The 27,911-nt window shown below is 51.0% G+C and overlaps 1 protein-coding gene across 1 annotated transcript; it reads left to right on the top strand.

The window, feature by feature from the left end:
• On the top strand, positions 1 to 27,714 carry CPD (carboxypeptidase D). Its single transcript, XM_075168618.1, has 21 exons — positions 1 to 683; positions 3,242 to 3,489; positions 11,317 to 11,459; positions 12,210 to 12,379; positions 12,990 to 13,354; positions 13,775 to 13,966; positions 14,850 to 15,017; positions 16,214 to 16,323; positions 16,775 to 16,877; positions 17,355 to 17,497; positions 18,090 to 18,259; positions 18,855 to 19,166; positions 20,402 to 20,597; positions 20,858 to 20,993; positions 21,812 to 21,961; positions 22,385 to 22,480; positions 22,573 to 22,637; positions 22,798 to 22,929; positions 23,322 to 23,507; positions 23,823 to 23,922; positions 24,587 to 27,714. The coding sequence occupies exons 1-21, from the start codon at positions 16 to 18 to the stop codon at positions 24,811 to 24,813; spliced, it is 4,080 nt and encodes a 1,359-aa protein (XP_075024719.1). The 5' UTR covers positions 1 to 15; the 3' UTR covers positions 24,814 to 27,714.
• Positions 27,715 to 27,911: the final 197 nt, after the last annotated feature.

The raw sequence follows: 27,911 nt of genomic DNA, 5'->3' as shown, positions 1-27,911 counted from the left end.
GCGTGCGGCGGGGCCATGGCGAGCGCGGCGCGGGGGCTCGGCCCGCGGTGGGGGCTGCTGCTCCCGCTCTTCTGCGCGCTGCTGCTGGGCCCGGCCCGCGCCGCCCACATCAAGAAAGCGGAGGCGGCGGCGGCGCCCGACGAGGCGCTGCGGTACCTGCACTCGGCCGAGCTGGGCGAGGCGCTGCGGGCGCTGGCGGCCGCGGCCCCCCCGGGCCTGGCGCGGCTCTTCAGCATCGGCGACTCCGTGGAGGGGCGGCCGCTGTGGGTGCTGCGCCTGACGGCGGGGCTGGGACCGGAGCGGGCCGACGAGGAGCCCGGCGGCGCGGCCCTGCCCGGCCGGCCGCAGGTGAAGCTGGTGGGGAACATGCACGGGGACGAGCCGCTGGCGCGGCCGCTGCTGCTCCGCCTGGCCCAGGAGCTGGTGCGGGGCTGGGCCGGCGGCGAGGCGCGCATCGGCCGCCTGCTCAACACCACCGACCTCTACCTGCTGCCCAGCCTCAACCCCGACGGCTTCGAGCGCGCCCACGAGGGCGACTGCGGCGGCGGCGCGGAGGGCGGCCGGGAGAACAGCCGCGGCCGCGACCTCAACCGCAGCTTCCCCGACCAGTTCGGGGCCGCCGAGCCCGACCTGGACCCCGTGCCCGAGGTGCGAGCCCTCATCGCCTGGATGCGCCGCAACAAGTGAGTGCGGCCCGGCCCGGCCCCCGCCCCGTTCCCCCCTCCGCGGCACGGCCGGCCCCGCGCTCCCGGCACCCCGCTCCGAGGAAAGGGAGACCCTCGGCTCAGCTCCCTGGGGACTTCAGCTCGCTTTCAGCCTTTCCCAGTGCTTCCTAGCAGGGCTTGGGGAGGGGGGGGGGGAAGCCATTTCCCACCTGTTTCTCCCCAGCCTGCCTCCTGCGCTGGGTTGGCCCGTTTTGGCAGCCAGGGACAATCCTGCACCCAGTGACTGGGCTCACCCGCATGCTGGCCAGCGAGTGCGGGAGAGCGGTTCGGTGGCTGCGGTCTGCCGTGCACTTGCTGAGGAGCCACGCTGGCTCCGCTGGGCACAGCCCACACCCTGCATGCACCCAGGCACTCCCGGCTTCCGTGGCCATCTGCGTGTCTCCCTTCTCCAAGAGCCCGCAGCTGGAAACTTCTTGTCCTGAGCTTGTCTGTAGGCCTTGCTCTTGGGACCGATAACGCTTTCACCATGAGCTGTCGGATGCTTAAAATATTCAGGGTTAAGTGTATAACTGGTCTGTGTACAAACATGTTAACAGAGAGTTGTGTTGAACAGGGCTTCCCCCCATCTTCGTGTTTCATGGAAAATTCCCTGGATTTAGCAATAATGCTCTGCAGTAACGTTTCCAAAGACAGGCCCCGCTCCTGTGGCCCTCTTCCCTGTCTGTCCTATCGAAGCATGCAGGACCGAGCCTTAAGCGCGCACGCTGACCCGTTAGGCTCTCACCTGAACCAAGGGGGTGAATGGTGAGAAGCTGCTGTGCCCTCAGCGGGGCAGCCCAGGGGGGGAGACATGAAGCCCAGCTCTGGTTTGGGGCCCTGGGCAGTGCCGGAAAGTGCAGTGGCCAGGCTGGGCACTGTCTCTTCATTTGCTGTGTGTTCTTCTTTAGAAAACTGTGGAAGGTCCAAACCACTAAGGTCAGGGCAACCAACCATGTGAAGTTGTGCAGAGAAATCCAGAATGCAAAGTCTGATCGGATACAAGCAACGCGCTGAAACAAACTGTGGCCCTCGTCCCAAAACGGGGATGGAGAGAGAAACGGACAGGGATGGCTGATGGCCATGGTGCTCTATAGGGCTGTTGGCTGGACCCAACGAAGATGCACCGTGTTCAGCATCATATAATGTTTGCTCAGTTTTAGTTCTTCCAAGCAAATTTTGTTCCCTGTCTTTACTAAAACTTGGTGGGTGGTGGTGCCCATGGGGAATATCGCTCTAGAGGAGTTTCATGAACTGCACCAGTAATTTGCTTGTCCTAAGGATCCTTTAGGACAGCTCTGATGCATCAGTTTGCACCAAAATCCCTCCAGACTTAGTTACTAGGGAAACTCATGCATGTTCTTAATATAATTTTGAAAATACTTTGGGCTTTTTTTTTTTTTTTTTTTTTTTTGCAAGTGTTTGAGGTGGGATTTACACGTAAGCCAGGGTGAAAGAGGAAGAACGTGGTGCTTTGTGCATCCCTCTGCCTGGCAGCACCACTTAATGCTGGTACAATTGTTAGACTAACATAACCGCTGATAGAAAAATGAATGGGTAAACAGAACTGTTTGATTAAAAAAAGAGATAGTGGGTGTAATGCAATTCGCGTGCGCTATTTTAAGCAAGGCAAAGGGTATTGGTCACGTTACCTCTGCTCAGAAACTAAATCCCATTTGACCGAATGAGGAGGAGAGCTCTTTTTCCAGTTCTGTTTGATGGAAAGAGGAAGAGCAGAGACAATTACCTTTGGGATTCATTGAAATGCTTATGCTGCCTGTGATCAAATTAAAGTATGATATAGGGCACGCTGTATTATATTTTCTGATCTGGGATTTTAACAGCTCTGTCACATATCCAGATTTTATTTATGCAAGTCAGTTCTGTTGTACACACGTTGCTCGAAGCTTGACGAAGGGCCATGTACATTGCTTTACACGCAGGGCACTGCTTTTCTGACAAGGAGTTTGAGGACTCTGTCTTAGGCTGAAGCAAGAAACTTGTTTCATCTCCACTAATGCCAGGTGTCAGTTAGGGGATTGAATAAACCAGTCCTGAGAGTTGGTTTATTGCAAAAATCTGCTGACTTCCCCAACGTGCTCCCACTTGGACACTGTTCAGACCCCTGACAATCCTGCTGGCTGTGTTGGAGGCTGGCATTAATACGAGGGGATACGTCTCCCAGGACAGTGTATCTTTTTGTCCAACAGCAGCCGACTCGGTGTTGGACGAGTGCATATCTGTTAATCTGTTAACCTTGGTGCAGCTGCAGCTCCACAGGAGTTCTCCCCACACAGGGCTGATGGAGCAGGGTCTGATCGCTTCCTCTTCCAAAGCAGCGTTACTGCTGGGCAGCTCGTACCGTGGGGACGGTTTGCTTCATGGATCCCAAATAGAGTTTGGAGGCTCCTGAGAACACGGTTTGGGTGGGAAGGCAGCAGGATAACTGGTTGGGCGGCTGTAGCCGGCTTCCTGTTGAAATTTTTCCAGTATGACTTTTTCTTTTTTTTTTTCCTTCTTTTCCTCCTTCCCAAACCCAGGTTTCTCCTCTCTGGCAATCTTCATGGTGGCTCGGTGGTTGCAAGCTATCCCTATGATGACTCTCCCACACATAAGCCTACAGGAATCTACAGTAAATCAGCTGATGACGAAGTGTTCAAATATTTGGCAAAAGCTTACGCATCGCATCACCCCATAATGAGAACTGGCAAACCCAATTGCCCTGGCGAGGAGGGAGAGACCTTCCAAGATGGTATCACAAACGGTGCCCAGTGGTATGATGTAGAAGGTAAGCTGTGCTGGTGAATCGCTCTAACTCTGCTAGTTCATGTAACAGAGCGTCTCATAGAAATAGTTTCTTGTTCCCACTGAGAAGTGACATCCAAACCAGTGATGATTATCACAGAGGAAAGGACAGTGGATGAAGTGATATTTTTAGCTTTGAATGTGTTCTAGCAGCTTGAAATGAAGAGAAGTGGCATCACAGGCACACCAGTAAGTGCTTGATGAATCACAGCTGGGGAGATGTTTGTAGGGAATAGATCACAGCAAACTGGAGGGTTCTTCCTGACCCTGTTAGGTGCTGGAGAGTTATCCTGCATGTGGGAGGCTTCATTTGCCAAATGAACTGTCGTTAGGTCTCCAGGTGGTTACTAAATTTTGATACAAGACAGAGGAGACTATTGTTAAAGGTATTAAACCAATGCCAGCATTCTGTGAGTTTTTTTTAACCTCCAAACTTGTAATTTTGTAAATGATTATATAATAGCCTGCTGTAAAACTACGTAAAATGATTTAAACGCGTGGTCTGAGCTAACCTACCTGCTCTCGCTGGAAGTGGGGTAAGGAGCTTTTCTATGAACTGCTCTGCTGTTAGACCTGTGCAGAGGGTGACAACCAGCACGGCCTGTTCGTGTCCACCAGGGCGATGGGATCTAGAAGTGATCTGAAATTTGGTCTGCTGGGGCTTCTAGGAGAGCTCCTGTTCCCTCCATTAGGCAGCTGCACTGGGAGGTGATCTGAATATAAGCAAATTACCTCCTGGTGCCACCACTCTGCTTGTGTGGAGGTGGCTGGCGTGGCTCAACCATGCTGTGAACTGCTCTGTGTGTGTTGGTTTTGCTGAAAATAGGATTTAAAGGACAGTTTATGTGACAAGATGCTCTGTGGGCTGTTGGGGAGAGAAATCTTGGCCGTGTCATTAGAAGAAGTTACACCACTGCTGTGCCCCCTCGGCGGATGTTGTACAACCATGGCCTCGCCAGACAGTGCAGAAACTTCTGTGGTGAGGACACAACAAAAACCTTGCATAAATGATCCGAGGAAGTTGCGTTGCTTTGCTGCGTCTGGCCTGCTCTGCGTTCCCTCACGTTAGGGCTGAGGGATGATGGCAGGAGTGCTGAGCAAGCAGTGACATCAAATGTTGTTTATCCTTCAGAGCTTACAGCTTAACAAATTCTAATAAGACGGTGTGTTTCCAAAACATGGGCTTCAGAGCGGACTCCTATCTTAACCCTGCATCCACCTTGCTTGGGAAGGAGGGAGAGGGATTGGGCCTTAACACCTCACCTCTGCTGGAAGAGGAAGTCTTGATTTCAGTAGTGGCTGAATCATTCCTCAGGATTTCACTGGTCAAATAAGATGTCGTGTTCAAATAAGATGCGGTTTTACCGCTTTCTCTAGCAGCTGTCCCCTTCCCTCCACCCTATCAAGCACACCAGCCCTGGTGTTTGCTGGCTCAAGGTTCGCTCTGCTGCTGTGAAAAGTCCAGCAAGAGGAAGGTTTGTGTAATCTGGTGAATTTGCTTACGAGGGAACAGGATATCCTGGATGATCTGTGCTGCCTTGTTCTGGTGGCAGTCGTTATCGGCAAACATCTCAGTTGGGAGGTTTGTTAGCTGCAGCTCTAACGTTTTCTGCCCTTGTAATGAAGCGGGATGGGTGTGCTCTGAAGGGAGGGTGGTTCCAGAGCTTTGAGCCTGGGTTCCCCTGCCCCCAGCGAGCAGCATTTTTCGCTGCAGCGTTAACTTCTTCATCCTCCTGCTAGGATGCGAGACACCTGGCTGGTGGCTGTGGCACCGGTGTGCGAGCCTTTCGGGCTGTCTTTGCCTTGTCAGCGAGCAGAGCAGAGGTTTCACCTACTTTCATTTCGCAGCAAATGGCAAGGTGTGAACTGAAGACCAGTTTGCTCCGTGCTGCCATCGCTGTGGTTTATACTTGGTCCAACAGCCTCCAGCCTCTGTGGAAACAAACCCTTCCGCTGTGACAAGCCACAATCTCGGGCTCAGCGCTGATGGCTGTAGGCGATTCATGGGCAGAGATTACAGGGAGGGTGCACTGACACTAATTCTCAGAATAGAGCATTGCTGAGGTTGGCAGACCTGTGCGTTTCTCCCCTAAGTGGTAATTTACCTCTCGTTGCTGTTGAAGATGCACACGTGGAGGGTGATGGCAGCCCTTGGAGCACCTCCCAGACTGAGGAGTTCACGTAAAGTGTAACCCGCAGGAGCTGAGATCCAGGGAAGAGCACGGGTGAAGTAACAGATACCACAGAGGCCAGTACACGTGTAATTTGATGTTGTGTGAAGTTACTGTGTCCTTTTGGGGTTTGAGGTGTTAACATTTATTTTTAGTGGTGGATGAAGAGCAGGCAAAGGGGAGTCAGTTGTATGCAGCGTGTGACAGAAGCAGCAAAACCACCACGGTGGCTGTATTGAGTCATCTGACTCGCTCAGCTCTGTGCCAAGGACTGCTGAGGCTCGTTCTCGGATCAGGAGGCCTTTCCCAGTGATTGCAGAATTTAAATGTGTGGTAAAATGAGGCTGGGGAAATCCCAGTACCCCGCGGGAGCTTCCTGGGCTGAGCTCTAGAGATAACCAGCGCACACGGTTCTGTGAACGGTGCGGGGCACGCGCTTGTGGCCTGTGGATCAGGTTGTGCCAGGAGAGACTGCAGGCTCCAAGTGAACTAAAGCCAGGAAAAACAAAGAAATGAGAACATAATGTCTCAACAGGTGGAAATTTTCCTGCCACATTTTATTATGTGAAATCAAACATGCTGGAAAGCCAACTGCTACGGGATTCATTGTCCCGGAGTTACCAGTTCAGGTTTATGCCGGTGCCAGACCCCATTAACTTTCATTTGAGTTTGCAAACAACCTCTTCTGTGTGTCAAACTAAGGTGGCAAGTACAAACCATTGGAGTAATTGTTAAGGTCAAGTGTGCACAGAGAAAGATGGCTCTCGGCCAGATGGCTGAATTTGGCTTCTGCATTCCAGCTGCTATAGATAAGCACGTCTGTGACTGGGGCACTTTTTAGAGGCTATCTCTGTTGTACATGCTCTCACTCTTCCTTCCTTTTTAACCTCTTGGGGTTTTAACTACTGAGTGGCTGATTCAGATCAAGAAAATACATGCGAGTTTGGGCTGGTGTATGGTCCAGGTGATGCTTGGAAAGCGGTTAAGAAACTGTTTAAGTCTTATCTGTGGGAAGGACGTGCTTGCCTTTATTTTGTAAAGAACCCAATTCAGAAACTGAATTCACCATAATGTTCAGTAGGGTATTTTGTGCGCAGCCTTGGAAGGTCTTGTTGTTATTTTCAGTCCCTTCCTAAAGTTATTTTCCTTGCTAGTTTGACTCTCTGATGTCCAAGTGTTTGAGGTGTTTCTGGTGTCTATCGAAAGGCACTTCTCAGGTTGAAAGTGGATTTAGGTTACGTGTGTGCTTACTAGGTTGTTTGACTGTGGTTACTAGGCACAGTGAGCTTCCGAACAGCTTTTAGTGGCATCAAACTCAGAGCAATTAAAATGAGTGCTGAGAAGAGTGGGTGCTCATGGCATCATTGTGGTGGCCTCTGTTTCCTGGGCACGGCAGAAGGCGGTTGCACAGCGTGAGCTCTGGTAGAAGTTTTCAGCCATGTCTTTCTCGGATATGCACAATTAGCTGCCCTTACGTGTTTGTGTTTTCATAAAATTCTTATTGCAGATTTTTCTTTCTTCTTGAGAAAAGTATTGGCTTGATGGTTCGAGGGTCTGATGCCTCTTTTCACATCTAACATGAACTGCTGGGCAGTGCTGTGGTGGTGCAGCTCTTGAGAAGACTCTGCCCTCCTCTTTGAGAGGGCCCCGGGAAGGCTGCAGGGCTGTGCTGCTCTGGACTGTGTGATGCAGCTGCTGGAGTTGGAGGCTGAAACCTCACCTCCTCTGAGTTTTAATGATTTCGGACTAATGGACTAAAACATTCCTCTGCCTGTTTGGTGCTGCCGCTGGTGCTCACCCGGTCTCATGCTATGACACAGGCGGTTCTGTCCACACGGTAAGCAACTTGTGCCATGTATTTAATCGCGTCTCTAGCTTGCTTTGTGCCGTCTGCTCTCTCTGCAGAACAGACAGGACCATTTCTCTGCTTTGATTTAGTTGCAGGTCTCTCATCTCCTAATGTCCGCTCCAGCGAGAGCTGGAGCTAGGGAGGTTTCTTCATAGTGCAGTTTGAAAAGAGAGTCCTTCCTGGCTGGCCTGGAAGGCTTCTCCGGGCACGTGGTGTATTTATGGTATCTGGATCCCCAGGCTTCACTCAGGAGCTGCATTCTCCTGCTTGCCTGCCTGGTTGGAGTTTGGCAGGGAGCGGAGGCATGCTTGTCAGAGTGAACTCTGCAGCGCTTGTGCTGCGAGAGGTCTGGGATCCTTGCCTGAAGTGCAGTCGTGATGCTCAAGGAGCGGGACAGAGCAGGAGAGAGGTTTGTTCTGAGCGTTTTTGTGACCTATTGCCAGTCAGGGACTGACTTGCTGTGACTGTAAGCTGCTCACTTTTGCATGTAAAATAGGCATGGTGCTTTATTGGGAGGCTGACGCTTTATGCAGTGTGGGCTAAAAGACACCCTGTGATTAAAAAATGTTAGAGTAAATCCAGCAAGTTATCCCAGATGTTACCCAAACAGATAGGTAGAGTAGAAGCGCTGTAGTCTGACAGTCCTCTGCCTTGGGTGTGCTTTTTCTGCTGTGCTCCTTGAATGTAGCGCTCTGCTAATGGTAGGCTGTGTGCAGGCCTCTCTCTACACCTCCAGATCTTCTGCATAGCCAGGAGAGGCTGTGCAGATGGTATATGGAAAAATACGTAATTCCATATGCTGTAAAAATAACTCTCCTGATCTGCAATGGGGCCATGTGAAGGCCAAATATGTGCAGCAGATAAAATCCAAATTTTCAAGCATGCAATGGACTACTTTCTCGAAGAGACAGTTTTACCAAAATTGATGTAGCAAGCTCTAATTTAGTCCATTGCTGCTCTATTATGGGTGAGCATCTGTCCTAAATTTGCTTGAATGGCAGATGAAGCACTAAATATGCTTCATAATGGCTCTGGTTTATGTATGGATGTTTTCAAATGCATTAGCGTCCCGCTATGAACAGATGGTTATAGGCTGGCAAATTGTTTCATTCTGCATGGTGTTTACTGGCGAGAGAGCAGCCCGCTGTGGGTTACTTTTCTGAACCTGGTAACAGGAGCTGAATAGAATTGAGTATGCATCAGATTCGCAAGCCTTGTTCCTCTAACCTCTGGAACCGAGTTTGAGAGTTTTAAAGTCCTCAAACACTTTTTGGCCCCTTGTGCTGGACAGAAAAGTCTCTTTCCTGTTTTGATCTCAGCCCGTGCACAAGCTGCAATGCTCTCCTTCTGGCTGCAAGTGACATTTGATTTGTTAAAATAAAAGCTTCGTGTTCCCTTAGCAGCAGGCTCCCGGAAGAATTGACAGGAACTGGGACGTCTTTGATGTGGTACCGTCCCACATACCTTCCCAGGGTCTGTTCTGCTGAATCCGACTTTGTGCCGTCAGTCCATCTCTCCGCTACCCGAGTGCGGTGGGGCTGTTGAATTCAGAGCAGCGGTCCCTGACCTTTGGGACAGTGAATGCTCACAGCCACCGCATTTATTACAAGACTCCTCTACTTGGTCAAGTGCTGCTGATAGCTTTTCCTGGCCGTGCATTAACACAGCCTCTGCAAATGCCAGGTAGTGCATTTGCATCGTGGTATTGATCCATTCTGGCCGGTTAATTGGCCAGCACCCCGCAGGGTCCCTCGCTTGTGAATGATTAGGAGACTGCTCAGACAAAGCAAGTGAGGTTTATTAGCATAGCACTAAGGAGCACTTTGGTGGGCAAAGCAAAGGATGTGAGTACAAAGTATGCATTTCTTACAGACTTGCCTGCTGGGGTGCTGCACGCTGGTGCCATGACACATGCCACAGGCTGTCTTCTGCTTTCCTTCCTCCTGAAGTTTCCATCTGCCTCCTGCGGAGCAAATGTATGGCTGTTCCATGACAGATAGGCTTCTGAGAGCCAGTTTGATTTCCTCAACTCATCCAGAAGAGACCCATTGCCTGGTCCCCTGTGTCCAGCTGACACCGGTGGGCGTTGTTCAGTCGGTGTGTGGAGGTCTCTGGGCTGAGTGGTCCCAGGCGCTGCTCTGCAGGTTGGGATGGAGCCGTCCGGGCAGTGGCGGCCAAGGCCGTGGCATACCAGTCTGCCTGGATTGTAACTGTATAAGGTTGTGTAACCCAGAAGATATCATCAGTATGCATAAAACTTAGCGTGGTGTGTTTTCTATACTGACACAACTGCCCGATTTGCTGGTGGTGGTGGGAATGATCCTCTCATGTGGCCATGACATCTGGCTACAGTCATGTGGTGGGGTTTGTCAGGGTGACTCTGAAACCTGTTTCACAGACTTGTGGTGGTTTTGGAATGTCCTTTTTACTATTGAAGACTCCCATGAATTGTTAGAGGGCTGAACATTTGCAGTCTTCAGCAGCATGCTGAAGTCTGAGCTCCAGGTCATGAGTGTTGATACCTGCAGACCTCAAGTCCTGCTGGTACACGATTCATTCCTGCTTGAGAAACAAGTTTGCTTTCTGAGGGTTGGATGTAAACTTCAGCAAATTGGGTCAGGACACTTGCTGGAACAAGGTGACCTTTTTGTTTCGTAGCAGCGCCCGTGGTTTCTCTGAAGGGGAAGAATAGCAAGATGAGCTTAATACTGGGAAACAGCTCTGTGCACTCCAGTTTTCTGGTGCTCATGGAGGCCTGGCTGGTTTAACACTAAGCTAGCAAGCTGTCCCCAGGTGCTGCAACATCCTTAAATTAATTGAGACTGCTGCCTTAAAGAGGAAATATGGGAGGAGGCTGGTGACTTGGCTGCAGAGCTCAGGGAAAAGAACAAGTTTCCCAGTTGGAGTTTCCTAGGTGGACAAGTCTGTGTCCTGTTCTCCTCTTGCAGGACCTGGCTGTTGTGGGTCAAAGGAGTCCTCAGCAGTGAGGGAGGTGCCCTCTCAGATCAAGAGGAGAGTTTCCTGAAGGTGAACTTGCTGCAGTTCACTGCATGCTGTCACCATGTCAGATCTTGTCAGACTTTCTGCTAGGGCTGCTCTAAATATCAAGGAAATGGAGACCTTCAGATAAGGAATTGAAGGAAGAGAGCAGCCTGAGGAAGTAGAGGAGGGGAAGCATTGCCCTTGTCTCGTCTAGAGTTTTGCTGAGATTTTTTTGGGAGAACAGCTGTGTGGTCCTTGAAACTTTCGACATGCAGATTCGAGCTGCCACCTCCCAGGTTGATAGTCTGGTGTGTTCTTTTGTATCAGAGGCCTGAAGCTCATTTTGGGTAGAGTAACGTCTCTTGCAGGAAAACCTCACAAATCTAAAGGTGGCTTGGAGCGCATAGCGAAGGACTCGGCAGCGGCAATGTTCAAACTCCGGTGTGCCTCCAGGATTTGCAGTGTCTGGAAAATGTCTTCACAGTGAAATGAACCCACGTGAATTTCCAGGTGCTGTGCTGCTGAGTTCAGCTGGCAGAGCAGTGAGACTGAAGGGACTGTCATCTTTGAACTGTCTGTGGCTGATTTGAATGGCCCAGTGTGCCGCTTACTGGGAGAAACAGAGCTCAGTCTTCCCCAGCACAGGCTCTCACCATGATCTGATCTGACTTTTCTCCTTAGGTTGTCACTCTGGAGCTAGGACAGCATCGTGGTGAGATGCCGTGGGGGGCTGAAGGACAGGGAAAAATGTGCATCCCGTGGCGGGTTGTCTGTGCTTGTGGGACATGTCTCTGCCTCATTTTCTTAGGTGGGATGCAGGATTACAACTACGTGTGGGCCAACTGCTTTGAGATCACGTTGGAGCTATCCTGCTGCAAATATCCGCCGACCTCCGAGCTTCAGCAGGAGTGGGAGAACAACCGGGACTCTCTCCTTGCTTTCATTGAGAAGGTAGTGCGGGCTGGGATGGGGCGCGGGGGCAGCATCTGTGAAACCCGCGTGTCCGTGGTGGGCTGAAAGCACCGTGTTCAGTTGCTCTTGTGGCTTTGTTTTCTGCGTGTGGTAACACAGCTGCTGCAGTTGCTGTGCAGAGGTCGGTGGCTACAAAGCTGCTGTGTATCTCTGTGGTTCTGCCACAGTTCCCACATCCTCCACGATAGCAGAGCTCAGCTCAGAGGGGCCTCGTGGGGTTCAGTGTTAAACAGAGGGACCGATCAGTGCAGTTCTCACTAAGTAATGCAGAGTACCCCTGTGGCCTCAGTGCCATGAACCTCCAGTGATGTTGAAAATCACGAACACTGCTGGGACCTTGCCTTGCAGTGTCCTCTGCCAGGCTGTCTCCAGATGCCCATGTATGTGTTGAGTAGGTGACAGTTTAGGCTAGGAGGGGAGGCAGCTGCATTTTGTCCCTCGGTATGGCCTGTAACCCTGCTATGTTCATATTGTGTGCCCATGTCAATGAAATAGAGGATTTGTTAGGGAGAATCAGTTCTGAGATCTTGGTGCCTTCCCAGTGCATGCTGGAATTCCTGCCCTTGCCACCTGGCCCCACTGTCTGAATCATGAGCCCTTGTGTGCCTTTGCCTGGCAGCTGTCCTGCTCTGCTGCATTTGGGGAAGGGCAGGGGGGTATTGCTGGGGGAGGACACGGTTCCCCTGATGCTGTCTGTCTTCAGCCAGGCTCTTGCGTTGTTTTCCTCAGGTTCACATCGGTGTTAAAGGCTTTGTCAGGGATGCAGTCACTGGAGCTGGCCTGGAGAACGCAACCATTGCTGTTGCCGGTATTGCTCATAACATCACAGCGGGCAAATGTGGCGATTACCACCGACTGCTTGTGCCTGGGACCTACAACGTGACCGCAGTTGTATTGGGGTAATGTCTCTGTGGCAGCCTGCATCCACACTGCCAACTGCTTATGTTCCTTCACTTGATTTCTTCCACCAAAGCATCTTGTTGTGTTTTTAAGAGCCTTGGCTGGAAGCTGCAGGAGTAAAGGACTCCAGCTTAGAGCTGCAGCTGTGTTTGTTCACCCCATGCCCCGCTGCAGCGGGGTGCTGTTGGGTGCACAGCATTTCTGTCACCTTTGTTTGGTTGCTTGTATCAACCTGCATCTTACTTTCTGGGCAAAGGGAGAAAGTGGAGTAGGGTCACCCCAGTAAGAGTTTGTGTTGTCTCAAATCTGGGTGTAAATGCGTAGCTCGCCCCCAGGCTAGCCCTGTGATATGCCTGTGGCTTCTTCCCTGGTGAGTTTGTAAACAGGAACTCGTGCCTCTGTGACACAGCAAGGACAGCAGTGTAGTTTGGTCTGGTGGCGGTGGGATGAGTCCCGTCAGCTTGTTCGCTGATGAATTTCTCACATAGTCGTTAACATGCCAGTGCGTTTGGGCTGGGAGGAGTAGGCTGGAGTGGTGGAGAGGCTGCAGGGGGTTTTGGCCTCTGTTCTGCAGAGTCTCCTTGCTGAAGTCAGCTGTTTTTTTCACAGTTACGCACCAGTGACCAGAGAGAATATCGAGGTGAAGGAGGGAGATGCAACAGAAGTGGATTTCTCCTTGCAGCCAACTGTAATGCCACTAGCTCTTAACGTCACGCAGTTCACAACGCCTGCTCCTGTCTCTACCATCACCCCCACCCCTGTGCAGGCAGAGGCCCCAAGCCCAACTCCTCTCCATCAACCTGTCCAACCTGTGGACTTCCGCCACCATCACTTTTCAGACATGGAGATCTTCCTGCGGCGGTACGCCAGCGAGTACCCCAACATAACCCGACTCTACTCTGTGGGCAAGTCGGTGGAGCTGCGGGAGCTCTATGTAATGGAGATCTCAGACAACCCTGGCATCCATGAAGCAGGTAACGTGGGAAATCCTTTTTAGCGAGGCACAAATGCAAGTGACAGACCCTTTGCATTGGGAGGCTGTGGGCAGAGCAAAAAGGAGAGTAGAGCTGGCACCTGTCTGAAGAGAAACTGAGCTGCTCCTTGCAGTGTCCCTTCTAAAAAGGCCAGGTGCAGTGAGTGGCACTAGTGTGTTAAAGAGCTTTGCTGGGGACATCTACGCTGGTCATGTTGCTCTGGGGACAGAAGGACCAAGGGGCTTCCTTGAAACAATGTTTGTCCTTTCTGGTGTTGTGGGAGCAGAAGGGTAAATTTTAGGTAAACGCCCTCCAGCCCTGCAGAAAGGCCTGAGAGAACAATGCTCAGGGTGGTGAGATGTCTCCAAGCTTTAGTGTAGTGGTTATAATTGTCTCTTTGGTGTGGCCATGTGTATGCAGGTGAGCCGGAGTTCAAGTATATCGGTAACATGCATGGGAATGAAGTTGTGGGGCGAGAGCTTCTCCTGAACCTCATCGAGTACCTCTGCAAGAACTTCGGCACAGATCCTGAAGTGACTGACTTGGTCCAGAGCACACGGATCCACATCATGCCGTCCATGAACCCTGATGGCTATGAGAAGTCCCAGGAAGGTAGTGCTGTCTGTTTCTAGCTCTGAGAATAAGCCTTTGGGTTCATGGTACCTCTCTGAGAAATCTGGAAGCCTTGCTAAAGCAGAAGCGCTCTCCGCACAGGGAGGCGGGGAAGGGACTCGCTGCGTGTGGTGGGATGAGTGGGCGGACCCCGCAATGCAGGATGTGGGCAGTTGATTGATGCTTGAAGCTGTTGGAGAGAGCTCCTATGCTTCAGCAGTGCTATATGCTGCCCCTGTTCGGGTCCTCTTATGGTTTGTGGCCATCCCAACGCTTATTTTAAAAAAAGACATTCCTTTGACACAGCTCATACTTGCTGTGCTTTGGTCCATGCTCTCAGTAACATGTGATGTGGGAGCCAGGCTGTCTGCAGAGCACTTGTCCAAGGATAATATAGACTTTTATCGTGGTATTGAAATTGGCAAAAACATCCTTCAGGGAAGTCCTTAAAACTGCGTGGCTCTTGCAGATTGGCAGAACAAAGTCTGTCCAGAACGATTTTCTGGAAGCAGAGCTCTGCTTGGGTTTAACAAAGAACTCGTCCGGCTGGTTTGAGAAGGTGAGCTCTGAGGTTTCTGCAGTCGTGACATCTGGCTGCTGGGATTGTTCATGGTTCGCTGCCTTTCTGCTAGCTGTGGTCTGGTTTGGTGTGCAAACACCCGCTGAAAGGGCCCTCGGACACCTCCGTGCACAGAGCAGGCCTGTCGCTGAAGGAGAGCGGGGGTGTTCCCTCACTCTGGGGTGTAGGAAGCCAGCCCTGTTGTGCTCTCTGCTGTCTTCCATTAATTGATAGTTGTAAGCTCTGTAGTTAGGAGGATGAAGCCTCTGCACTGAAGTGGGAACTTGCATAGGGTGCAAACTTGAACCTGTGTTTAATTTTCAGGAGACAGAGGAGGTACCGTTGGCAGAAACAACAGCAACAACTACGACCTGAACCGGAACTTCCCAGATCAGTTCTTCCATGTGGCAGACCCTCCGCAGCCAGAAACTCTCGCTGTCATGACCTGGTTAAAGACTTACCCGTTTGTGCTCTCAGCAAACCTGCACGGAGGTATGGCAGCCAAACCGAGCTCCTTCCTTTGCACTGAGGTTCAAGGCAGGTGGCAGGGCTACCTCCGTGGTGTTCTAGGCATGAACTGAGGAGCTCTTGCGGAGGGTTCTCTGCCCTTGGCCTTGCTGTGAAATGGCAGGAGCGAAGGCAGCCAGGTTCCTGCAGCAGAGGTAAGGCCATTTCCAAGGGGCCTACGCAAAGAAAGAGTAAACCAAACCTTTTGTTCATGCTGCTGGAAGATGGATCAGAAGCTGGAAAGAGAGGGTGAAAGCCATGTCCCCAAGGGTATTTGTAGGGAGTTGAAGAGGCTGCTGGGAGGATCACAACCACTTCTCTGAAAGGAGCACATGCATTGGGGAGTAGCTAGCTCATTGCCTGTTGGGAGGTGGGAATGGACTCGTGTCAGCAGCTGCTCAGCAGCTGGGTCTGGGAATGTGATACAGCGCTGTGGCTGTTGGAGGCTTTGTAGTATTTATAAAATGAAGGGAACAAGATGTAATCCTGAGGGTTCCCTGCCTTGAATTGCATGGCGGAACTATGAAATTTGCTGTAATTTAATTATCTTTTTGGAGTGATCTAAATTAAGTCTCTGTATTACAGCTTATTCCCTAGACAGTTTGTCTGCTGGCTTGTAGCTGTGGTAACTTGCAGGTGGTTGCTTTGTGCTAGCATGTTTAATTTTGTAGTGCAGAAGTACCGTGTGTGGGTATGAGGGAGCTGGCAGCTCTCCAGCAGCGGTGGTGTCTGGGGTTCGACAGTGCTATTAGCACAACTTGCTTAGGGAAAGCTTCGGTAAGCCAAAGATGTTATAATCTGACAGTGCTTGCAATAAACTCCAGAAGGCTGAAAAACTACAGCAGTTGGGCCAAGGGCACTATGCATGTTCTAGGAAATTCCTCCCCTTGCTTTCTGTCCTCTGTGAAAGCGATTGTTACAAGGTTGTGCTCATCTCTCCTGCATGTAAGAGCCAAACCTTTGAGTCGTGGCTTGGGTTCACCTTCCCAACTGGGTGTGGTCTTACCTATTCCTGTGCTTTTGTTGTCTCTTCTAGCCACTGGGCTTAATGCTTTGTTTAATGCCAAGTCTTGAGAAACAGAAGACTTGGCACTCTTTGGAGAAAAATAAAACTTCCCTATTAGGCTGAGGGATCACTTGGAAAGCGTGCAAGTACGAGTCAAAGCTTGTTTCCCCCACAGGTTCTCTGGTGGTTAATTACCCCTTTGATGATGATGAACAAGGAATAGCCATATACAGTAAATCCCCAGACGATGCTGTGTTTCAGCAGCTGGCTCTTTCCTACTCCAAGGTAAAGCTCTAACGGGAGAACAGGCACATCCTGCTGGGTTAACTCCTGATGCTGTCGGGAATCTCCTGAGCGGCTGGTAGAGGAGGGCGCAGGTACCGGGCGCCTGGTGTTGCAGGCGCAGCGGAAGGGTCCTGCGGCTGGCTCGCGTTCCATGAGCGGATGCCCAGCACATTCTGTCTGCAGGCACTGTAGGAGGAGCGCTCTGTGCAGGCACGGGGGCCATATGCGCTGAAGGGTGGTAGAAAATGCTGAAAACACGGGCCGGGAGGAGAGCAGGGATGTCTGTGGGTTGTGGCTGGGTGTGGGTGCCGCCTGTGCTGCAGCCGTACAAACACGTGCCTGCGTGAACCTGTGTTCGGTAATCCCAAGTGTGTGACTAGTGTTAGAGCAAAAGTGCCAGTGGCTGTAGAGTGGAGAGACTCAGCTTCACATGTTGCATCTTGTTTTTTAGGAAAACAGAAAGATGTATCAGGGAAGCCCTTGTAAGGATATGTACCCCACCGAGTACTTCCCACATGGCATCACTAACGGGGCTCAGTGGTACAACGTTCCAGGTAAAGTACACCTTAAATCTCTTGCACTGTTTGCCTCCAAGTTAATGCATGTGCAGCTTAAAGAATTTAATCTGATCATTCACAAACTCTGCATTGGTCAGCCCAGATTACTGGGACTCGGGTTTCTTTTATAACTTCTTAAATAAGGTACCCAGATAAAGTTATACCTGAGGGAAGGAATTTATAGTGTAGTTTTTCTGGCTATTAGCAAAATAGTTTCATAAAATTTTACAGCAGTATATTACCATGAAAGGTATTTACAAGAAGGATGTTATTTGTCTGCTATTTTGGCATCCCTTTGAAGCTTGAATCTTGCCCTGTGTAAAAGCCTTCGCTCTTCAGCTATAAAATGCGTGCTGTAGTTTGTACTTCATCTTTCTCTACTATCCGATTTTTTTTTTTTTTTTTTTTTTTTGAGCTGTAGTACAATTGCCTTCGGGAGACCGTGTCAAAATGTTTTTTACATTCCTGTTGTAGGTGGGATGCAAGACTGGAATTACTTACACACGAACTGCTTTGAAGTGACCATTGAGTTGGGCTGCGTGAAATACCCAAAAGCTGAGGAGCTGCCAAAGTACTGGGAGCAGAACCGCCGATCTCTCCTCCAGTTCATGAAACAGGTGAGACACTTTGACCCCAGGCAATTTTGTGAGCTGCCTCTGGGGTTTGCATTAGATGTGCCAGAATGAACAGGCTAATCTGCAGGCTGAAGCAAGTGCTGCTTCCTGGCCATATTGGGTACCTGCTCCACAGACATCATCCCCATCAGAACATGCCTCGACTTCTCTCCCTTTCCTTCTCAACATACCAAAAACCTGTATGGAAACAGCAGCCAGGTGATGCAGGTGTGGGCTTTTTATTCACCACTACCTTGGTTTTCCCTAGGCTGGAGTGGCCTTTATGTGCTGTTCCCATCTGAGTCGGGGCTGGTGGTAGCGCTGCGCACCTGGGGCATGCAAACAAAGGTGTGGAGCAAAGACTGCTGTGGTGGCACCCTGAGCCAAACAATTTTACTCATCAGGTGATCTTTGTCCACGCCAGCTGCTGGCGAGTCTAACCTGAACCCTTTTGGAACATGTTGCTCCTCTGGGAATGCTGAACCTCCGGGGCTGGGAGCTGGTGGGGTCTGGGTGTCAGTGATCCCACAGTGATGTGTGGGGCGGGAGGCAGAGCAAGGGCTGGCGCTCAGCAGGGCTCCGGGTCTGTGCTCAGGTTCACCGCGGCGTCTGGGGATTTGTGCTGGATGCTATGGACGGAAGGGGCATTCTCAACGCCACCATCAGCGTTGCCGACATCAGCCACCCAGTGACCACCTACAAGGATGGAGACTACTGGCGCCTCTTGGTCCAGGGGACGTACAAAATCACAGCATCTGCCCGAGGGTGAGCGAGCCATGGCACAAGGAGCAAACAGCTGCACGACTGACTTCCCAGCCGGGAGTAGTCCTATCGCCTCTGCCTACAGCAGATGTAGGCATGGTGTTTCTCCTGCCCTCTGGCCTGTGCAGAGTTAGCAATGTGATGCTACCCTCATGTCAAAGACTGCTCACCTGGTGCCGGTGTACAATCCAAACCTTCCCTTGTTCGGAGGTGGTGTGGGAAAGGAGTTGATAACTTAGTGTCTTTAGGGGAAATTCTCTTGCAGGCAGCTGCCCACAGAAATGACTTCATCACTTCAACAGCTGCCAAAACCTTTGGGTTAAAGCAGCCTGACTTCTTGTCCTGCCAGTCTGCCACGTAACCCTGCAACACCTGAGCCAAAAGCAGCTCAGTGCCATGTTGGGCCCTGAGCTGCTCCCTGTCTTCCTGCCATTCCCATGTCCCTTTGAAGTGTTCTTGCTCTTTGTTTTTATGCTTCTCACCTTTGGCTGGGGAGCAGTAGCAGTCCCATGTGAGTGTCTAGTCAGGAAGGGGGGTGGCTTGTTGTGTGAGGTCTTGAACCCCTGACATTTCCTTGTGCCTTCTTTTCCCTGGGTAGGTATGATCCAGTCACTAAGACGGTGGAAGTTGGCAGCAAAGGTGGGGTGCAAGTCAACTTCACTCTTTCACGGACAGACATCAAAGTGGAGGAGGGGAAGGTGCCGGTCTTGAACACCCCAGACACCAGCGACCCCAACGAGAAAGAGTTTGAGACCCTAATCAAAGACCTCTCTGCTGAGAATGGCCTGGAGCGCCTCCTGCTTGCCGCCTCGGGGGATGTCTCTCCTTATCGATACCGCCCTTACAAGGACCTCTCTGAGTTCCTCCGAGGCCTCTATCTGAACTACCCGCAGATCACAAATCTCACCAGGTGAAAACTCAAAGCAGCAGTGCTCAGCTCCTCCCTGAGCAGCAGCCTCTGGTAGGGAAGTAGTGAAATGACGAGCCATGAACGCAGTGCAGAGATGGGGAGCTCGTCCCTCCCCTTCCCTGTGGTCCCTGCCTTCGAGGGAGCCCCGCGTGTAAGGGCATGGTGGCAGAGCACTGGCTGCAGGGACTCACAGATGCATCCATGTGCTTTTTCCTGAGACATCATTTTACTGACTTAAACCTGGGGTGCTGTCGGTTCCCCAGGGGTGCCTGGGACTGGCGATATTCCCAGCCTTGATATCCCAGGCTTCTGCAAGTATCTCTGTTCCATGGTCTTTATTTCCCCTGTTTTCCAAATCCTTTCTGACATCCACCCTGCTAAAGAGTCCCCAGCAAAAGTGATCAAATTTGACTTACAAATCTCACATGGCCTTTTTTGATTGTCTGCCTTCAGATTTTAATTCAATAGCACGAGACATGTTTGAGTTAGCTTGCCCTGAGCCAAGGTTTCTGCCCTCCTGCAAGAGACCAGCTGTCTGCTGTGCTCTGCTTTCCTTTGTGACTTGTAGCGCTTACCCTCTGTCAGCTTTAGAAAGCACAAATCTCTTTGTCCCAGGACCTCATTTGCTTGTTGTTACCAGGCACAACATGCTCATGTGCTTTCCCCGCTGGTGCCAAGGCTGCTTTTCTGATCTGTAGCCTCTATTGTCCGTCCAGTTGCATCAGCCCCGATTGTGTTCCCTGCTTTGCTTGCATTCGGTTTGCTAACTTAATGGCATGACTGTAGCAACTTCTTCTGCATTACTGGAAACAGGCCTGCATTTGTCCTCTAAACCAGGTGCTTTATAAATTACTTTGATGTCCAGATGTATCCTGCTCTGAAGGAAAAAAAAAAAGCAACCAACATTGGAAGCACAGAGGCATTTAGCAGTTCCATATTTATGGTGATGTTATAGGCTATATAGAGATATCTGGAGCATTGGGCATCCTGTCCATCTGGACCTGGATACATTCTTACACAGATGCTTGTGTTCAAACTGATGTTCATAGTGAATTTGGTTCAATGCTGCTGCCAATCTCTCATGATGTGGTTGTGTTTTGTGTGTCGCGTGTCTCTGCAGCCCCCTCATGGAGGTAGGCAGCAGTTCCTTTCCACCCTGGGATTTCTCCATAAGGCCAGGCTAGGGCTGCGGCTCTCTTCCTGAGCTGACGCTCTGGTTTCTCATCTCTTGGCAGTTTGGGTCAGAGCGTCGAGTTCCGTCAGATCTGGTCCCTCGAAATCTCCAACAAGCCCAACCAGTCCGAGCCTGAAGAGCCAAAGATCCGCTTTGTTGCCGGTATTCATGGAAACGCTCCCGTTGGTACAGAGCTGCTCCTGGCACTGGCAGAATTTCTTTGCATGAACTACAAGAAGAACGCTGCTGTTACAAAGGTGAGAAGCCAATGCGAGGGACCATCTTGGAGCCCTCCAGAAGACAGTGCTCACTGGGAGAGATTTGTCTTGTTAACAGTGGCTTGTGGGTTGCAGCAACCCCACACATAATGGGGAGGTGTTGTGAAATCCATGAGGGCAGGGGGAACCTCTGCTGGGGTAAGCAGCAGTTCCTAGGATGAGATCCAGACAAATGAGATATACAGAGAATGAATCCTACTAATTGCACTTTATGTACTGTTTCTCCTCCTTTTGTTCAGCTGATTGACCGAACACGGATTGTGATTGTGCCTTCCCTGAATCCAGACGGACGTGAGATAGCGCAGGAGAGAGGCTGCACATCGAAGATAGGCCAGACTAATGCTCATGGCAGAGATCTGGACACAGACTTCACAAGTAAAGCACAGTGTTGTGTAGCGTCCCTGTAGAAATGCAGGCTGCTGTAGAAGTCTCCTGCTAGCTGCTCTGTGGTTGGGTGTAGTCATTTGGTTACAGGGTCTGCCTGTAAAGAGAACAGCTCCTGCCCTGGAGCCCCGGCAGCACAGCTGCTGGGAAGCTTCCAAAGCTTGGATCCCCCTTACAGATGGTAATTTGCAGGCCCTTATTTGCAAGGAAAAGACAAAGCAGAGTTCTTTAGGAATAGTCCAGAGGTTGGACAACACCTAATGTATTTTTCCTGTTAATTGATTTTTTTTCAACCCCCCATGTCTGAAAAAAATGCCCTCTATTCACGCTCCCTGGAAACAGTCTCCATTTTCATGCTTTTCTGGCTTCCACGTAACTGCCTGCTGTATCCATAGCTGTATCAGGGCTATGCCCACCCTTCCTGGGGACGGAGTGTTCTCTCTGGCCAGGTTTGGCTGGCAGCATCCCAAATGCTTTCTTAAGAAAATGTCAGTTCAGTGACACTGAGGAGAGCAAACACACACGAAGTACCCTGTGCATCACAAAAGTAAATAGCTTGGGGAAATAGTGATGTGTCACATTTGTTTAGCTTTGCAGGTGAATTCCCCCCATAGGTAGTGTGGACTAGGTGCTTTGCTTGATGTCAGGTATGTTAGATCTCAGCATCAGCTGAGATCTAACAAATACCTTTTAATATATGCAGCAGACTTAATTTCAGACATAAATAAATAATGTGCTTCTGCTGGCCTCTCAAACAGCAGAGGAGACTGTTGTCAATTCCCTTTTCTATTTGTTGTTCTGATTTACAGGCAATTACTCCCGGTACTCGGGGACACGAGAGCCTGAGACCAAAGCCATCATAGAGAACTTGATACTGAAGCAGGATTTCAGCCTCTCTGTTGCGCTAGACGGAGGATCTCTGCTTGTCACTTACCCGTATGATAAGCCAGTGCAGACAGGTATGACTGACTCCTCCAGGAGCTTGCACGCAGAGTTACCCTCGGGCTGTCTCTGCAGAAGTTCACGTGACCACACGGTGTAAGAGCTTCTTGTGCTGGTGGTGTTCTGTAGCCTCCTTTTGTGTTCAGCCCTTTGTATGTGGAGTTGACAGTCTGTTAAGTAAAGCTATAAAATCTCACAGGATTCAGCTAGGGATGAGAACACTTACCATTTCCATTCCTACAACAGTATTTCAACCTTTCCTCTGCCAAAGCCAGTATAAAGCCTGCTTTTGATACCACCCCTTGGTGTTACAGGAGATCTAGAATGGCCCTGAAACAATGTGTGTCACTGTTTAATACAGGATCATGGGGTTAGAATGGGAATCTGCCGCTCCAGTGAATAGGAGTTGCACTCTCAAAGTCTCACTTTTCTCTTTGTAGTGGAGAACAAAGAAACACTGAAGCATTTGGCATCTCTGTATGCAAACAACCATCCGCTGATGCATTTGGGCCAGCCAGGCTGTCCAAATAAGTCAGGTATGTTTGGTTGAATCCTTTAACCCCCGTCAGCTTGTGCTAGACTCTGCTAGGAGCAGATCTGTCTGACAGCTGTGTTCTTGCCCTCACAGATGAGAATATTCCTGGCGGTGTGATCCGTGGCTCTGAATGGCACAGTCACTTGGGAAGTATGAAGGTACTTCATCACGGCACAAGGCTTTCCATCTCTGCTAAACAAGCATTAAAAAGCATATTCGTTCCGATGCCTGGGCGAAACTTCTCCACCTCCAGCTGCACTTTGCAAAGCTTTTTAAATACCACCTATTTTGTTGTAACTGTGGTTTTGGTTTTTGCAGGATTTCAGCGTCACGTTTGGTCATTGCCCTGAGATCACTGTTTATACCAGCTGCTGTTACTTCCCGAGCGCAGGGCAGCTTCCCGTCCTGTGGGCAGACCACAGGAAATCTCTCCTTAGCATGCTCGTGGAGGTGAGCCGCAGTCTGTGGGAGCTCATTCTGGCAAGGAGTGAAGGTGGTGGGCCGGGTGGGGAGGGGGAGAGGAAGAGAGCAGTGTGGAGGGTCTTTGTGTTTTTATTGGTCCTATATAATTACAAATAGTCAACATTTAGACTGCATGAGGAATGGATTGAACAGGGGCAGCCAGTGACCAGGAAATGTGTTGACATGAGAGTTAAACATCTCTGCTGTTTTGCCTCATGGTGGGCTGAGCAGTCCTCGCAGTATTGTCCACTTTTATTTATTATGAGGGTCAGGGGTGGAGAATGGGCTGTGTTTTGAGGGGAGGATTAGATCCTATTTTAGTTACAAATGTGCCATACGCTTGGATCTGAACGTGAAGTGTTTGAAATGCTTTATTTCAGGTTCATAAGGGAGTCCATGGGTTTGTCCAAGACAAGAGTGGCAAGGCAATTTCTAAAGCTACCATTGTTCTTAATGAAGGTTTGAGGGTCTATACTAAAGAAGGTGGCTATTTCCATGTGCTGTTGGCTCCAGGTTTGCATAACATCAATGCGATAGCCGACGGGTACCAGCAGAAACATGTCAAGGTATGTGAATGTCTGTATCGGAGATCTTCCCCCTGCTCCCTGTCATATAAAGGCATCCCCTATTTGGGCTCTGCCTCCTTGGTTGTGTTTAGCTGCTGATTATATGCCCAGGGTACCTCTTTTCTGCCTTGATACAATGGATGGAGAAGAATTTCCCAGCACAGCAGGGTTGGTTTGGGCAGAAGCTTTTCTTTCCATTGCACTTGTCTTTGGCATCTGCCTGGTCCTGCCCTGGTCAGCAAGTACCTCTCTTGTCTGGACACCTAACGGAGGTGCAAGCTTTGAGACAGTCTGAGCTCTCCTATCTTTCTGCAGGTCTTTGTTCGTCATGACGCACCCAGCTCGGTGTTAATTGTATTTGACACGGAAAACAGGATATTTGGTCTGCCAAGGGAGCTGGTTGTAACTGTTGCAGGTAAAGTGACACTTTTGATCAAAGCTTTGAGCTTTGCTTTCCGTGCCGGTTCATGCTGACAATGACTCGACTCTTCACTGAACTGGAAAAGTAGCCTGTGGACTTAAGCCATCTCCTGCTTTCCCTTCTGAACACATGCTTGTCCTTGCAAACTGGTCCAACAACCCTTGGACCTGGTGATGCTGGGCTGGCAGATGGGAGGGAGGGAGGAAGTGGAGAGTGTTGCAGGGGTCTGAAGGGTCCAGAATGGACTCTGAGATGCCTGGAATGGGGAGAGCTTGTTTGTGCGTAGAGCTGGGACCTAGGAGATCTTGCTTCTTCCCCAAGGTTTCTTTTGAGTGGTCTGGCACCAGGTAAGCATTAAGAGATTTTTTTTGTCGAGGTGGCAGCTGCTGGGGAGGCGAGAGTTTATACCCAGTGGTCTGCAGAGGAGCTCAGCGATGCTATCCTAGATTGCGAGCACAGAAAACAAAGCTAGTGCAGTGCCGCTCTGGGAGCAGCTCTCTGGCATGGCATGTTTTCTGTGGCCTAGGAGGAAGGAGCAGAGTCACAGTGAAGTGAGGAAAGTCGTCGTGACTGTACAAGGGAAGAGGGTTAGCGGCAAGCCTATGAGTCTCGGGGGTGGGGGAACGTGGCATTAACTTTAATGTCTTCTTTCTGGTAGGTGCAAGTATGTCTGCTCTGGTCCTCACGGCCTGTATCATCTGGTGTGTCTGCTCAATTAAGTCCAACAGACACAAGGATGGCTTCCACCGCCTCCGGCAGCACCACGACGATTATGAGGACGAAATCCGCATGATGTCCACCGGCTCAAAAAAGTCCCTCCTGAGCCATGAATTCCAGGATGAAACGGACACTGAAGAAGAAACATTGTACTCCAGCAAACACTGACACCTCCGGGGCAGGAAAGGAGGTTGCCATGGACCAGACCCGGTGGCAGGGGGCCATCCCTGTGGTTCAGTTTTGAAACATTAGCTTGCAGGATGTGTCCCTCCAGAGCTGTGGGTGGCAGCTCCCAACTTCCCTCTACTATTTGCTCTGTTCCTATGTACGTGCAAATTAGTGGGTGTTGGAGGCTGTGTTTGGGCTAAAGACATGGCTTGTTTCATTTTTGGGTCAAGATCTGGAGGTTCACGTGACATTGTTTGAAAGGCAACTTAACAGGGTGGCCAGCAGAGTTCGTAGCACTTCCCCAGCATCTCACCACAGTGAGCAGATGGTGGGGAAGTGCCTCAAGATCTGCATGGGGTTGTAGTTACAACACTCCAAAGCAGTTTCTCTACCTGTTTTGAGTTCATGTTTTCCACTCTGTACTTGGGGGAAGCCAGATCCTTCACTTGACTCCACATTCTGCATTCTGCAGCCCCCGGAAAAAGACTGTACTTGGTTCTCAGCTGCTCCCTTGGAGCTTTTCCCCACCACGAGATGCTGTGGCCTTCTATGATCTGCAATGGTTGTGGAGCACCTCTAAAGTGTTGCTAGTTCCAGGCAGTGACTTGGCATCCTGAAAGCTGGGGGAGGTGACATCCATTGTTGATCCAGTGAGCTGGCGAAAGGAGCAAATGTCAGAGCTTCAGTCAACTTTGTCAGAGTTGGTACTGCTGTTCCTGACTTCTGGGGAAGAAAGAAGCTTTATCCCCATCGCCCCCAGTTGCTTCTCGTTTGTGTAGTAGACTTGGCCTTTGGGGTCTCCTGTTAGCGTTACAAAGCACGGTGTCCGAAAGAGCAACTGAAGATTGTTCTAAGCAATTGGATAAACTGATTGTGGTGGATACTGTAGAAGAGCAATCAGTTACTGGCTCCTCCTGGTCGGTTTTGCTCAAGTCCACCACTATTCAGGAGGAAAGAGTGAAAGCTGACCACTGCTTTGTATTTGAGCATTACTGGAGCAGCAGGGAGAGGTCATGGGAGTATCCATGGCCCAACTTCAGTCTTAAATTTTGAAGAAAAGCTGCACCATTTCCCATTGTCCACCTAATACCATTTAGTGATCAGAGCACTTTGGGAACACCCTCTCATCAAGCTCTGGTGGTGGTAGGCATCAAATTAGCCTGCGGGCTTGGCTCTGCTCTGCTACTACAGCATCCCTGAAGTACGTGGCAAGAGCTCCACCTGCTTGTGTGTCTGCAGTTGTGTCCGCTGCTGCGGGGGCCTGGGTGCAACGCCTGAGGAAGGGCTGAACGGCTGAAAGAGGAGGGAAAAGCAGCCAAATTCTGTTTTGTAGCACTTGGCAGGAAGTTGGAAAGAGGAGCTGCAGTGTACGTCCCCAGGACACATTAGATTTGTGGGGAATACAAGGGGTGTCCAGAAGGGAAGAATGGCTGAAATGTTTGGTTTCCAAAGCCTTTATGCATCTCTGACCTTCCTGTGCTTTCTGGGCAGAAGGATGGGGTTAGAATAGGCACTTATTTTCTTGCTGCTTACTTTCTTTTTTAATTCTTGTCCCATTGACCTGAGCTCGGGGGTGCAGGAGCCTGGCACAGCAATGTCTTAGGCATCTAGTTTTCCCTGAGCTGATCTGTTCTCCAGCAGCCTGGGGAGGTCCATTAATGAAGCCTGCACGTAGTGTCTGTGGGGGGGTGTTTGCACCCAAATGTATGACGGGGTCTGTTCTGCAGGGCTCTGGCCTGGTCTCCTCTGGGGGAGCAGCGCAGCAGGTTCCCCCTTGAAGGCTGCTGGGCCACATCACCTTGGGAAGGAGCTGTTCCTCGCCGCTGCGTGCGGTAGATGCCCTTCCGGAACCACATGCCTATGGCCATGCTGCCACGCTCGTGTCTCAGCAGCTGCATGCTGATTTTGTGCAGCGATCTGGAGGGACAAAGATAACCCTTAGACACCAGTATAGCTTCTTCCCTCTTCCACAGGGAATTATATTGCAAAAAGCACGTGATATGTTCTGGCTGGGGAGGTGTGCTGGGAACAGGGAGATGAGGCTGAGCATTCCCCGTGCTCCTGTCCTGCGTCCCTGTGGTGTGAAAGAGCTGCTCTTGGTGCCTCCGTTCCGCAGGAGCCATGAACATCCCTATGCCTGCTCCCAGCTCATCGTGCTGAGCAGGGGAGGGGGTTTGGTCCTGGGCCGTCCCCCTTTTCCATGGGTAGTGACCAGCACGCAATAGCGTTAACCCTGCCTAAGCTCCGAACTTTTCCTGCTGCTGAGGGCTTTAACAAGAGACACAGCTGGGGTTTTATATTAAAGTTGAGTTTGCAGATGGCTCTTAGGGCTCTGTTTGGGCTTTGTTTGCTCTGGCAGCAGGTAACGGACTGAGCTGCCTTGCTTTGTCCCACCAGCAGTAAGTCTCGTTAGGAATTGGCCCTTTCCCTCTGAGAGTGCGTTGTGCATTTAGCTTGGAGTAGGTGCATATTTTTAAGGTGGGTGGATTTGAGATGTTTTGCAAACGTGTGAGACTTGTCCACGCAGCAGGACCAGGTGGGGTGTCTGGCTCTCGCTCCGTGCTCGGAGCTGCGTAAGCGCTGGGGCTGTGTGTCCCCATTTTTGGAAGGCAGGAGCGGCTTTCCCTCGCTGTCAGTCTGTCTGTCCGTCTGTCCATCCGCAGGAGCACCCATGCTGCTTCGGGCGAGGAGCTGGTCCCCTGCGGGTGCTTGTCCCTGGAGCATGTCGGTCCGTGCACTGTGCCTTCAAATGTACATTTTTAAAAGGGACTTGAATCGCCTTCTCCTGGAAGCGGGCAGGGGCGGCGGGAGGCAAGGCCTGGCCCTGCCCTTGGCCGGGCCCTCTGTTTTGTACCTGTATACTGAGATCCAGTAATCTGTATAAAACTATTTTGATGTCCACCTGGGTTGTCTCGTTCTTCCTACAATGGGCAGCGGGGGCTCGGGGCTGCAAGGAGGGGGCCGGGGGCCGGGGCCGGCGCGTCCCGCCCGGTGCTCGGCGCTGCGCAGGGGCCGCCGGGGCGAGGGGCCGCCGGGGCCGCCGGGGCGAGGGGCCGCCCAGCCGCTGGGGGGCGCTGCAGCGGGAGGGCCATCCGTCC

This window comes from Calonectris borealis, chromosome 19 (assembly GCF_964195595.1).
Source record: "Calonectris borealis chromosome 19, bCalBor7.hap1.2, whole genome shotgun sequence".
Lineage (NCBI taxonomy): Eukaryota > Metazoa > Chordata > Aves > Procellariiformes > Procellariidae > Calonectris > Calonectris borealis.
This window is presented reverse-complemented; position numbering and strand designations above follow the sequence as displayed.

Coding starts and splice junctions, on each gene's coding strand:
- CPD (XM_075168618.1), top strand. CDS start 16: ATGGCGAGCGCGGCGCGGGGGCTCGGCCCGCGGTGGGGGCTGCTGCTC. Junction 3,490..11,316: donor CCAGTGGTATGATGTAGAAG/GTAAGCTGTGCT, acceptor TCATTTTCTTAG/GTGGGATGCAGGATTACAAC. Junction 22,481..22,572: donor AGGCTGTCCAAATAAGTCAG/GTATGTTTGGTT, acceptor TTGCCCTCACAG/ATGAGAATATTCCTGGCGGT.